Here is a 15,000-nt window from a genome sequence, read left to right on the forward strand (position 1 = left end):
GCTCAGTCTGTGGTGGACTTAACCACTTTTCATATCATGTCAAAATAGTGGGCTTAAAATGGACTAATCGATTGGTTACAATGCTGTGTTAGCATAATGTGTCACACAATGCCAGATTGAAAATAAATATCACCATAATAAAATATAACATAACATATGGTATAGGGTGAAATAGGATAAAATCTCTTTGAAAGCCCTTAATATTAATAGTAATGCTAAAAATCTATTGATTGGAAGAACACAATAATGATAAACATGGTTAAGATAGTTATTCAACTTAAATGTACCCATGTATGTGTGGTGTACAAAGATTTCTTTAACCGTAACATTCAAAACAAAAACCACACCCACGTACTCATGCATCCATACATATAGAAAATAACCATAATAAGATAACAATGCATGATATTTACATACAAGATATATATAATCATATATAATCATTTTATGTATAATAATCATATATATATATATATATATATATATATATATATATATATATATGTATATATATATATATATATATATATATATATATATATATATATATATATATATGGATATATATATATATATATATATATATATATATATATATATATATATATATATATATATAATCACTTAATCAAATTAGAAATAAGTATCATAATATATATGAGAGCGAATACTCGAAACAGTATTGTAGAAGTTGATCATAATTCTACTTCAATCACTTAATCGCATACATACAGGGTGGGTTTTTTTCATTACCACCCGATAAAGAATTGAAATTGCTTAAAAACTAGAAATGATAGAAACATATTTAAGTTTGTTTCGTTTTTTAAAAAAATTTTTAAATAGTTTTCTAGTTTTCCAACACTAATTAAAATTTCATTGTGGTGAAAATTTCAGGAAGATGCCATAAGCCGTTACATAATACAGTCGTGTTTATTTTAAAAAAGAGAAATTTTACTCAAGCGATTTTTTGACACAAAATTGGAATAGAAATAAAAATTGTATCTGATGCAATTTTACTCTAAATTTACTCAACAAACAAGACAGGGCTTCATACCGTTTAAAACTAAATCTCCGAAAGTTGCTTGGTTTGCTTTAATGTTTGATCGTGTGATTGGACCATTTTTTTCACCGAAGACACTGTGACTGCCGCATCATACACAGAAATGCTTGTGTCTTTTTACTAGATACCCCATACAGTTGCTTTTAACAAAGTCGTTTTCCAGCAAGATGGAGCACCTTCTCATTGGGGATTGAATGTGAGAGCCTGTTAAGATAAAAACTTTCCTGGCAGATGGAGTGCAAGGGGTGGGCCCATCAACTGGCCACCCAGGTTACCTGATACCATCCCTCTTGATTTCTTTTTCTGGTGTTACGTTAAAGACAGAGTTTATGCCACCAGAATAAGATATTGCAGCCATCTCAAATCGAGATAAAGGACGTTGTGGCGACAGTTATTCCTTAAATGCTATAAAACACATGAAGAGAATTGAGGAAGCGGTTAGATACGTTGAGAGAGAATGGATGATCCTATGTAGAGGTTTAGCTACGGTATGAAGACCTGTCTTATGTGTTAAATAAGATTTGTGTAAGCTGAATCAGTCGCTGAGTCAAATTTCTCATCTTTTACAAGTAATACAACTGTATTGTAACGGCTTATAGCTTCTTCGTGAAATTTTTACACATAAACGTGACTACCTTAGTGGTGGAAAACTATGCAAAAAAACCTATGTGTTTCTATCATTTCTAGTTTTCAAGCTATTTTATTTCTTTATCGGGTAGTAAGGAAAAAACACCCTGTATATCAGTTCGACAAGTTCTTTGTCAATGGGATTTTTAATCTCATTTTCCGATGAACAATGTCGTAGTTACCTTGGAAATTTGTTCCAGAGGGTTGGGACGTTTCTAGAAAAAGAGAGTCCTCCTCATGACACGTAAGAGCCCTTTCCTAGAGTAATCAGCAATTTTCAATCGGATGACAAGCGAAGGGATCTGGTTGGTGTGTAGAACTTTAAGTTTGTCTTAAATATAAGTTTGTTGACATGAGTTAAGACATTTAATTCAAAATACTAAAACTTTGTACGATATTCGCTCATCAACTCGAAGCCAATGAAGCTCTTTTAGCAAAAGTGACGCATGCTGTTCCTTGCTGCGTTTAAGGACTAATCTTGCAGCATTGTTTTGAATTCTTTGCAGCCTGATTATTCTCACACTAGTGCTGTTTAAAAAGAGAAGAAAGAGTTGCAATAACCAAGTTTTGAAAGAACCAATAATGTAATCAGAGTTTTTATCATATCTATATTTATGTGGTTTCTAATTTTACCAATTCTGTTAAGATGGAAATTCAGAAATTGAGAAAGATATTTTATGTATACTTGTCTAGTGTCATTTTCTCATCCATGAATATTCCGATATTTTTAACAATGAATTAACTTTGCACAATCAAGCCATTTATGTTTCATTTGATATTCCCAATAGGCTAAGTTATATTGGGCTGACCTAAAATGGCTTTTCAGTCTTTTCATCATTCAACTTAAATTTATTTGTTGTCATCCAACTATTGATTGTCAATGGTAACTAACGTTTGGCTTAGATCAATTTGTTCGCATGCCATATGCATGTGTGTGTCGTCTGCATATAAAAGATAGTAATCAATGTTATATTTGCGTAGACTCTTGGTGAGTTCTTACGTGTATAGTGTAAAGAGTATAGGTCATAATACAGAGCCTTGCGTGACTCCTTATTTGAGGTTAATGGCCTCTGATATATCTTCCTTTACTCTCACTCTATGTATATAACATGTCAGAAAAGAATTGATCCAGTTTAATGCATTCCTCTTAATTCCAAAGCTGTTTTGGGACAGCAGATAGATCAAGTAGGACGAGGACACGATCTTCTTGCTGTCCATTTCAAGAAGCAAATCATCCGTTTCCTTAGAACGGATCAGACATCAGCATTAGAAGTGCCATTTCAGTACTAAGCCGTGCCAAGAATGCCGATTGGAAGACTCTCATATTATTTGATTCAATGTGTTTAACAATTGTTTCAGATCAACGTTTTCTAAAACTTTGGAGGAGAAAGGGCAAGTTCGAGACTGGGCGATAATTTTCTAACTCGTATATATTGAGTTCAGGTATTGAATATGCTCGGCGCTATACATGTGAGGAGCGAATGGTTGACTGTATCTATTATATCGTTATATAAGCACGATCTAAGCGTTTTAGTTAATGCGAATTTGAATCTAACATAGGATGACTTATGTTGTTATATCCGCGTGTACAATTTTGTTGGATAAAGTCATATTTATTTATGTCACGGAAGCCTTCCCATTTTAATCCCACTACAATAGGATAAGGACATATTAAACGCGAAACAAACCTTTTTTTAATACTGTTTTTCTTGACTATAGTTCGAACTTTAAACTCTGAGACCTTATTTTGAAATGAAAAAAATGTGGGGCACAATATCCATTGCATAACAAACAGAAAATACAAGGCTTTGAAGAATTTTTTCCAAAAATACACACAAAAGTAACAAATGATAAGGTAAATAAATGAAAAACAAAAGAGAGCAGTTCTTTATTATAGAATAATATTTCGACTCTAGGGAATCCCATGCAACGTAGTTCCAAATTCCAGGGCAACATTTGGAACATGTGCGAATTTCCAAATAAATGGCAAAAGTGCACAGAATCCATTTATTGTTAAAATATCCCTTGAACAATGTTACGGTTGTTATTTTACTGAAGGTTTCGTTTTTCTTCAGTGATTCTCACAGAACGTTAGAGGAAATGTTATAATACTGGGTAAGTTGTAGATTCTATAGTTGCTCACGTTTACAGTCTTGGCCATCCTCTATAATATGAGATAAGTCGTCTCAAAACGATGCTATGTCGAGGTCAAACTGAGGCGACGTGCACTTATTTGCAGGTCTGATAACCCAATTAATCATGGGCTCATTGTTGTAATGGAAATCACAAAAAATGACGCAAAATATTACAACAATGGTAAACTAGGCCCATAATTGCGTTCAGATGTCAGACCTGCATATATGTACACAACGACCGGAGGCTTAAAATTTTGATCTTAATCTAAACTATATAAATTCGAGTTAATATAAATGCGACTATCGAAGACTAGAATATTTTACAAATGGGATAATCGATATCAAAGTTATTGAGTCGAAAATACTTTGGTTAATTGGAAAGACGAATTGGGTAGCCTTTACATTTTCCCATTTATGAGGTTTCAGCATCCTGCTATTTCCTGCGGGACTTCTCCCCAGTCAGTGTCCTCGAATGACCGCACACTTCTTTATGGCGTTACGTCACTTGATTTGCGGTGTTAGAGGAATTTCTCTATTCCCCTCCATTTTCTGTTGCTTTTCCCTATTTCAGTTAGGTCTCTTATGGGGGAAAAACGCTAAAGCCCCTACTTGATGTTATTATATTAAGTTGCTTTATTTTTCCTATTCCTCCTCTACCCTTCTCACCACTCCTTCACCTCTCGATCTCTCTCCCTCCATCTCTCCCTTTTATAAGTATATATAGATTATATAAATATATATATATTGGGGGGGGGGGGAGTGAAGTGGCCGAGTGGTTAAGGCATTGCACTGTGATCCGGATGACCCGGGTTCGAGTCCCGCTTCAGGCACTTTCGTTTTTATCCTTGAGCAAGATTATTAACCCCCACCCCAATTTGCTCACTTGGACAACATGGGTGATTCCTGTTGACATCAGACATCTTGTTTGATGAGTTATCTATATTCCTTAGTGGAATGCCTAGGCGACGATATCTTATGATATCGTGGCGCAAAAGGCATAATTTTTTAATTATATATATATATATATATATATATATATATATATATATATATATATATATATATATATATATATATATATATATATAAAGTCGGTACTATGTCGGCGATGTCTCAGATAGGTATTATGTCGGGGCCGTCTTAAATATGTCGTTCTAGTAGGGTATATTATATAAAAATGTATTGGGCAAGGTCTGATAATAATAATAATAATAATAATAATAATAATAATAATAATAATAATAATAATAATAATAATAATAATAATAATAATAATTAATAATAATAATAATAATAATATACTAATAATAATAATGATAATAATAATAATAATAATAATAATAATAATAATAATAATAATAATAATAATAATAATAATAATAATAATAATAATAATAATGTCATTGTATTATGAGTCCGTCTGTTACCAGTCGTCTGATTTAGATGCTAAAAACTGATTTTATAATACAAAAGATAAGAAACGTGGTTTAATCCTATGTTTTAGCGGGCAGCGTGGCTCAGCGGTACGGTCTTTGCTTCGTACCCAAAAGGTATCGAGTTCGACTACCCGCCTCGTTGTGTGGCCTTAAAGCAAGTCACCTCGCCCTAGCTCACTTTGTGGCGCTGCACTGCGGCTGACATCTGGGTTGTTCCAGTCTTCCCTTTGAATAGCCCCTAAAGACAAATGTCCCCTTGGGGATGACTAAAGAAAAAAATGTTTTTGATGTACCAAAAACATTAGATGTAAATTTTTTTTGGTGATAAAAACTAAAATCTCATATTTCTGGTTATTTTTACTTTGAAATCAATTTTTGACAACTAGCTTACCCCTGCATAATACCGTTTTCAGATAAACGGTCGCATATTTCCTCATTATGTGCCTGGTTGCTATAGTATTTTTAAAATAGTGTTCTCTAAGAGAGCAGTGTCAACAATGAGAATCTGCCTATCGTGGAGGGAACGAAATTGACGCTACTCCGCTATTTGTTATTGCTTTTAGACAGGCATTTCAGTTCTCACTAAATTATATAAATCAGACTATAAACGTTGAAGGTTACACATAGTTTTGTGTGTTATATCCGGCTGGTGGTGTTGTGAGTATTATACCTAGCATAGCATCAATTGAGTACTCTTATTAAGGGTAATGGACTTCGTTAAAGGTTGAAATGAAATCCACAAGGAAAGGGTTAAATCCTATGTGCTGTCATTCTAGAAGGGCCGAGGTCTGAGAGATAGAATGCAGTTGACGTCACTCGGGTCTTTGCTAATAGGCTTTTAACGAAATCGGGTCGAACGAGACGCCGAACGCCGAACCCGAACGGATATAGCCTTCTCACGTGACCATGAACGAGATCTGGATAGTGAAGACTCTCAAGCGGTATGCAGCATCGGATCTAAGGTCACGTGATAGAGGATAGCTTGTGTTGCTGTTGGCTTGTGTTAGGGGAGGGGCAAGATCAGTGTCATTCAACAGTATATAATTGTGCATGTGGCGCTCGATACAGAGAGAAAATTATAAATTGATTACGGGCGAAGGTGGGGGGAGGGGGGAGGGGGGGGGGGGGGTTGACCCACAAACGATCGAGGTGTTGGGCTTCGGGTAGACCATGATACGAAATCAAAGAGAAAAGGCCGCTGGTACTTGGTGGAAATGGTTGGGGGGTGGGGGGGGGGGGGTAGTGACAATCAGCATGGGATGTATATATTAACATTAATAATATAGGCAATAGATGACCAGGGATGTGTATTGTTTGTGTATTGTTTGTATATGTTTGTGTGTGTGTGTTTTTGTGTGTGTGTGTGCGCGCGCGTGTGTGTGAAAGAGATTACACAAAAATACCTTTCTCGGGAGCTTCCAAATGATTACGTATACGATAAATTTGAAAACCACATTGTTGAACAGCCTGCAAAAAGGAGAACATTTATCTTTGTTTCACAAAAATAGGTTTAGAAATAAAAAAATTTTTCTAGTAGATTGATTTTGAAAAAAATATTGCTCAATTTTTAAAATTTAATGATAGTTTCTTTATTTTCCGGTCGGTTTTCTTGATTTATATCTCATTTTTCAATTCTCAATGCGACGAGCACACTGATGTATCTCGTGTGATTCAAAAGCGTTGTTTGTTTTTTTAATATATATATACTGAGAGTCCTCACTAATTAATTCCTGAGCGTTGATATGGTGACGCAGTTATTACATACAAGACCTTGCAGTCGAGTCGGCAGGGCTTTTGGGTTACACAATCACTATTTACCCATCGGTCAGCGGTACTCTTTGGTGTATACAACACTCACCGCCTTTACGCAAAGCCGCCTGCCCATAAATCAAGAGATGGTCTCCTAACTGTTCACAAGCGAACTGTCAAACGAGCAATCGATGATTGGATAAGAATCTCAAGATCTCATATAATAAGGTAAGTTTTGGAGAGGTGATATCCCCTCACCCGTCATCGGACAGAACTTTCATTGCGTTATATCATATTAGCTCCGCCTCCTCTTTCTATTCCGGAGTGACGAGATTAGACGAGAGGACGCGAGAAAAAACTGATCACGTGATCGGTAAGTCGTTCGTTCGGTGTCCGTTCGGTGAGCAACTATAACTCTGTATTGTTTTTTTACCAACCGCGTTTATGAGTAATTATCACAAAACTGCATGAACCAGACTATAAACGTTTAAGGTTACACATAACGTACCAACACACAAAACTAGAATTACTCATAAACTCGGATGACAAAAAACAGTAACCAAAATAAAATATAAAAAAATAAAAATAAACAAACAAAAATTGTGAGGTTTTATATAGCGCAATATCCACTTAATGTACTCAAAGTGCTTTACAAGGGGTCCCTAACCAACAGCAACATTTAACATGTAGAACGAGACATAACGCCTGTTTGGCGATAATAGAATTTTTTCCCGACAGAGACAACGCTGTTAACGGCCAGGTACTCATTTTAGATCTGAGTACGATGAGAGAATGTGAGTAAAGAGCCTTTTCCAAGGACTCAACTATGCGCCGAGCCAGGCTCGACCTCAGGACCGTCCGATCCGAAAGCGAGTGTCATACCACTGGACCACATAGCCGAACAAAGACCTGAGTGACGTCAACTTCGTTCTATCTATAGATAGTATGCGCTTGGCTAAGAACCTCATAACATTGCCATCCGGAAGTATAACGGAGCAACACACAAAACTGTATGTATCCATGAACGTTTATAGTCGGGTTAAAACAGTTCAGTGAGCATTACTCATAAACGCGGATGGCAAAAAACAATAACAAATACCTGAGTGACGTCAACTTCGTTCTATCTATACGAGTACGTCTGTGACCACCAGTCAGTCGTCTCAAAACAGTATAATTTGGGGATCGACTCTAGCCGAGCCATCGTTAAGTAATAGCCTGACACTGAAACCCCCAAAAAACTGGCATTTTGACGTCATTATTTGGTTTTTGCACCGCCTAGTGAGTTGTCGTTAGTAGTGCTCATGGAAACAAGTGGTCCCATTGGTTGAACTATTGAATACAGCTCACGATTTGTTTTCTTTTGTGGCAAAAGATTGGCATTTTGACGTCATTTTTTGGTCAGTGTCAGGCTATAAATTATCGATGGCTACGCTCGAGCTGAGAATTTCATTTTAAGCACAACAGTTTTAAGATGAGCTAGGTATTGCAATGCATTTAATCACCGAGGTAAGGTGAATTTGTGTTTCTTAACCTTCTCCTAACTGGCATTCGTTTCGATACAAACAACATTTCCCTTACTCAGATTCATTTTGTAAATCATAACATTTGAAGAAAAAATCTTTGTTATATTTACAAGAACCTAATGCTAGTTTGTAAAGCTTGCTTTGCTCAACCCAAATATGTATAGTTTGTACTTATTGCTTTAAAATTACAAAAGACACATCCCCTTCCTGCCCCCTATGTCAACACCCCAATGAAACAGTAACACACCACTTGCTTGAATGTCAACCTCTTGAAGACCTGAGATGCACATTCCTCCCACCAAATCTAAGCATCCCTAACACACTTTATAGTCACATGGAACAACTACAAAAGACGTCTAACTTCTACGTCATGGCACAAGACCGAAGGGCGAGAGCTCAGGTGGTCGCTGGTTCGGATAAGTAAGTAAGTAAATACTTATTGCTTTTGAATTTGAGGTTAAAAATTAATTGTGTGTGGTATTATTGGTATGCCATTTCAGTAAAAGTCATGAATATGATAGGTAAGGAGAGAGAGTTAATACACGTCAAAAATGTCAAATTTCCCAATTCATTTAAACTTCATTTTCTTTATCTCGTTCACTCCGACACAATACCAGATTGTAGCGGTGAGTCACATATTGCTGCCCCGTCTCAAAGAAGTGTAATTCCAGGGTGAGCTCGATGCTGGAAATTGAATGTATTGCTGATGCTGAAAGCGTTTAATTATAAAAGACTATGCCCTTCCGCTACGACATCATAAGATATCGTCGGCGAGGCATCTCACGAAGGAATATAGATAATTCATCAAACAAGATGTCTGATGTCAACAGGAATCACCCATGTTGTCTAAGTGAGGAAATTGAGGGTTTATAATCTTGAAGGAAAAAAAAACGAAAACGGAGCTCGAACCTGGGACCTTCCGGGTCACAGTGCAATGCTTTAACCACTCGGTCACTTCGCTCCCCATGCGTTTAGGTAAAACAAACAAACTTACAGAATCCATCAGTCAAAATTTAACATACCAATATTCAAAACTATGTGTAACCTTTAATGTTTATAGTCTGATTTTTATAATTGAGTGAGAATTAATCACTAACAGGCTGTCTAAAAATTATAACAAAGAGTTGCGTGACGTCAACTTCTTTCATTCTATAGCGAAAAAAGAAGAAACTTGGTGATAATTTCTGATCGTTACGTTGGAGAAAAAAAGAATATTTCTTACTTTGCAACCAACTCAAAATTCTTATTTCTTATCCTTTCATCTGAAAAATTCACTTTTAGAGGTCTGAATCATCCCGACATCATTTGGAGACGGTGGATATCTTCTCTGGGATTTGAACTCTCCGACTTTTCGATCCGTAGGCACAAGACTATTTTCATCACCGTCGGATCGCGCCCCATCGTTTTCTGTATCTCTGTTCTTTTCTTCATTTCTCTCTTAGTCTGTATTTGATAAGGATCTGAAAAAATGTGTATATTATGATCTTTATCTCATGCCAGTGTCTGTTCCTTAATTTATCACTTTCATAATCTCAATTTGATGGTGTTGTTGCTTTTTTTTATCCATCTGGATCCCAAATTAGTATGTATCTCAATTTATCAAATGGGGAGAAAATTCGTGAATTCAAACCCTCCACTCTTTTGGTTCCTAAATCCTTGGGAGTGTGTATGTAACCAGTCCTTCGAAGTACTAATAATGAATATTTTCATAAAGATAACTTAACTACAGATGTACAGACACATTCTTAGGATTACAGGCATAAAAGAGGAGAAAGGAAGATCTTAATTGACGCCTGCATATTCTTTAGACTAGAAAATAAGATGCCGTCACTCTAACACCAGAAGATGAATTACACTAGGTATGCATTTAGTCCTCCGGAAGAGTGTTTTTTAACACTTCCAATGAAATAGGAACCAGTAATTTGACATCACACTTTTTTCCCCTATTATCATATTATGATTCACAGACATAGGAAAGAAACTATGTGCTCTGTCGTTTGTCCACGTTCGTGATTGTTTGAAATATCCTGTGCAGAAATTACGTCTCCTTCGAGTGTGTGTGCGATGATATTAAGCATTTCGCTGAGGTAATAAACAATTTATTTTATTTAGTATAGTCAGACGTCATACAAGTATGAATACAACAGCTTTTCAATCTAAAAATTTTTCTTCTCTGACATGACATTTTACAGCCCATAAGCAAAAGTGAAACTCCCACCAAAAAATGATAGAAGTCCTTCAACCATCAATGATCCCACTTAACGTTGAGTACTTCTGAGCTGGCAGAATTCGACTGCAGTTAATATTAAGGGCTAACCCACACCGGAGACTGACTCCAACGACCCGGCACTGCTGTCCTCTGCCGCCTTCCGGATAAAGACGTCGGGCACGGACAAAATATTTAGAATAAAGAAAAGAGCCGCTAGACCTACCTATACCAAGCTCGAAAAAAAACAAAAAACAAAAAAACAAAACAACAACAACAACAAACAAACGCAGAGGACGTCGGGTGCTTGGCATGGGTAGGTCTAGCTGTTGTTCTCTTTATTCTTAGTGCTTTGTCCGTGCCCGACATCTTTATCCGAAAGACAGCAGAGGACGGCAGTGCCGGGTCGCCGGAGTCAGTCTCCGGTGTGGCTTAGCCCTAAGAATGTGCCTTGAAAAGGCGCTGTCTCTGTAAATTGAAAGAAATTCCAAGCTAATAAGGCTACAGAACAAGATGAATATCTTCAATAACTGAAGTAGATCATTGGTTACATACCCATGGTCCGCTATACTTCCGGGTGGCAATGTTGTGGACTTCTTAGCCAAGCGCACACTATCTATAGATCACCCATCCTCGCTCTTTTTACGTCCCGTCGAACGTAGAATCAGCTTATGCATCCTGGTACCAAATTAATTTATGCCAGCTTTTGATTCAATAGATGACCTATGCATTATTAGCACTCCGAAGGATTGGCTACATACACACTTCCAAGAATTTTGGAACCGGAAAAGTAGAAGGTGCGACGTCACGCCTGCGCCCCCCCCCCTCCCCCCCCAGTCTCAGTCAAAAGCACCATGTCATCCAAATGAACTTGCCCTCTTGATTGTGGGTATTTATCACAATGATGGTTTACAACGATTTACGTCACGCTCTTTTCAATCACTTATGTTAAAAACGTGAATAATATTAATTTAGGACCTGTAATGACGATAATTTCGGTTGAATTCAGTCAATATGGCCACAGACCTGTCAACCTGAAAATTAAACAATTCGTAATTTTCAGGAAATAAAACTTGTAGTCCCTATAATAGTCAACTTTTAAAATCAACAATTTACTCTCCTATGGATTAAACAGTACCCCAGAAGCCTTAAAATTATGTTGGCTGGCATCAAACTTTCAAATCGAATGTTTTAATAACCAAGTGATGCTCACGAAGTTCTAAAAAATTTGAACAAAAATTCTACGAATTTTTCGTTATAGTAGGCAGGACTGTAGCCACGACTCTTGGCTGGTAAAACCCGAAGTTGTTATCTCCAAAACAATATGATATTATATTAACATTAATCGCTTATAATAATATAATCGTTTTGTGCGGCTATGTGGTCTTGTGGTATGACACTCGCTTTCAGATCGGAAGGACCTGGGTTCGAGCTTCGCTCGGCGCCGCATAGTTTAGTCCTTGGAAAGGCGCTTTACTCATATTCTCTCACCGTACTCAGGTGTAAGATGAGTACCTGGTCGTTAACAGCCTTGTCTCTGTCGAAATTGAAATATCGCTTAACAGGCGTCATGTCTCGTCCTTCATGTTAAGTGTTATTGGTGGCTGGGGACCTCTTGTTAAGCGATTTTAACACGTTTAGTGGATATAGCTCTACATACAATCTCAAAGTTTTTTAATAGTACACGACCAGCAAAAAAAATAAAAAAAAAATAAAAATCAATACTGATATGACGTCAACTTAGGTTCGAATAAATTTGAATTGAATTGGAATTATAAGGAAACCTTGCGTTATATTAGGCGATAAACAAAAATGAATATAACAGCTTAAAAAAAAAAAGAAGAAGGACAAAATACCTAAACACACAACGCTTCGGGCTCAAAACACTTCTTCAGCCAACAAAAATAGAACAACAAAAAACATAAATATATATGTCAGTACATGACATAATCAGTCGGAAGGTGAAAATTTTGGATTGCATTTTTTTGCATTTTCTGAAAGAATATGCTCCCTAGAGCATTTTAATCTTTATTTGAAGTGAATCGGGTGCGTGATTTTTCATGAAGTTATGGTCAGATGTATGGGAAAGGTATCCAGAAACTTTTCTCAAATTTCATACTTTTTCAATTTGACTAGCCGTAAAAATATGTAGAAGTGAAATTAAGCTTATTTATGACAAGACCTCATTTTTGATAAAAATAATTTGACCTTCTATCTAAACTTGGCAATATCTCAGTTCAAACCTTTTCACCGTCCGACTGATTATGTCATTCACTGTAACATAGACTATGTCTAAAACACCAAATCAACGACAGAGATATATCCTGAACGTCCTCTCTGGAATATCACTAAACTGTCGCCTCTGAGGTATTTCTGACTTCTATGTAACTCAGGTTTGTGTTATTTCATTCATCGTTGTAGATATTCTCAAGATTCGTTCACATTCATGATCACTCCCATTTCTTAAGGATTACTGTACATTTGTCATGATTCTGGATTATCATTTTCACCGCTATATTGGATTTATTGATTTATTTTTACACTTATTTCTATTCTACCCGCGATTTCCCTTTCATCTTTTATTTTACGCACCTAATTTTATGCGTTGTTTTAAATTCCGCTCAAATTGGAACTCCTTAGTTACATATCGAACGCTCTTTTTTTGTTTACTTTCCAAGATTTTTATACAACGGAAAGGACCTACAAAATGTCTCCGTCGTCAATCTGGAATTTAGTAATATATTTATATCTTTTTTTGTTGTTTTTTTTTTTTGTTGTTGTTGGCTGAAGAAGGGTTTTGAGCCCGAAGTTATATTCATTTTTGTTTCTTACCCTCTGAGTTAACTCTATTTACATTCCAAATTTTTTTTTCTACAGATAGGACGCACCGAATAATTCTCTCTTGCCAATCGGGGTTTTTTTTTTAATTTCTTAGTAATGTATTTATGTTTTCATAATTTTTTGATGTTGGCTGAAGACGGGTTTTGAGCCCGAAAGTTCAGTATATGAAGGTGTTATAATATTCATCTTTGTTTATTACTTTTTACAATTCACAGCTTCTAGCAGCTCGGTATCACTTTGACATATTAGGCTTTTAACGAAATCGGGTCGAACGCCGAACCCGAACGCCGAACCCGAACGGATATAGCCTTCTCACGTGACCATGAACGAGATCTGGATAGTGAAGACTCTCAAGCGGTATGCAGCATCGGATCTAAGGTCACGTGATAGAGGATAGCTTGGGTTGCTGTTGGCTTGTGTTAGGGGAGGGGCAAGGTCAGTGTCATTCAATAGTATATAATTGTGCATGTGGCGCTCTATACAGAGAGAAAATTATAAATTGATTACGGGGGAAGGTGGGGGGAGGGGGGGGGGGGTTGACCCACAAACGATCGAGGTGTTGGGCTTCGGGTAGACCATGATACGAAATCAAAGAGAAAAGGCCGCTGGTACTTGGATGGTGGAAATGGTTGGGGGGGGGGGGGGGGTAGTGACAATCAGCATGGGATGTATATATTAACATTAATAATATAGGCTATAGATGACCAGGGATGTGTATTGTTTGTGTATTGTTTGTATATGTTTGTGTGTGTGTGTGTGTGTGCGCGCGCGCGCGTGTGTGTGTGTGTGTGAAAGGGATTACACAAAAACACCTTTCTCTGTAGCTTCCAAATGATTACGTATACGATAAATTTGAAACTCACATTGTTTGAATCAGCTCACTAATTAATTCCTGAGCCTTGAGATGGTGACGCAACTATTACACACAAGACCTTGCAGTCGAGACGGCAGGGCTTTTGGGTTACACAACCACTATTTACCCATTGGTCAGCGGTACTCTTTGATGTATACAACACTCACCGCCTTTACGCAAAGCCGCCTGCCCATAAATCAAGAGATGGTCTCCTAACTGTTCACAAGCGAACTGTCAAACGAGCAATCGATGATTGGATAAGAATCTCAAGATCTCATATAATAAGGTAAGTTTTGGAGAGGTGATATCCCCCCACCCGTCATCGGACAGAACTTTCATTGCGTTATATCATATGAGCTCCGCCTCCTCTTTCTATTCCGGAGTGACGAGATTAGACGAGAGGACGCGAGAAAAAAAATGGTCACGTGTTGGGCAAGTCGTTCGTTAGGCGAGCTTCGGTGTCTAACTATAACTCCGTATTATTAGGCGTATATTCCAAGGTTTACTTAAGTTTTATGCAGGTCTGATAACCCAATCTGTTACGGGCTCATTGTTAAGGAAATACTCTGA

General features: G+C 36.9%; 1 protein-coding gene across 1 annotated transcript in view; it reads right to left on the minus strand.

The window, feature by feature from the left end:
- Positions 1 to 9,720: 9,720 nt before the first annotated feature.
- Positions 9,721 to 15,000, minus strand: part of LOC144970992 (uncharacterized) — a 47,903-nt gene continuing 42,623 nt past the window's right edge. Inside the window, exon 4 of the mRNA XM_078911269.1 lies at positions 9,721 to 9,990. Coding sequence (XP_078767395.1) covers positions 9,821 to 9,990 — 170 coding nt within the window. The 3' untranslated portion in view covers positions 9,721 to 9,820. The remainder of the gene's footprint in view (positions 9,991 to 15,000) is intronic.

The sequence above is a fragment of the Berghia stephanieae genome, chromosome 4 (genome assembly GCF_034508935.2).
Source record: "Berghia stephanieae isolate SIO BIC M18660-M18661 chromosome 4, UCSD_Bste_1.3, whole genome shotgun sequence".
Lineage (NCBI taxonomy): Eukaryota > Metazoa > Mollusca > Gastropoda > Nudibranchia > Aeolidiidae > Berghia > Berghia stephanieae.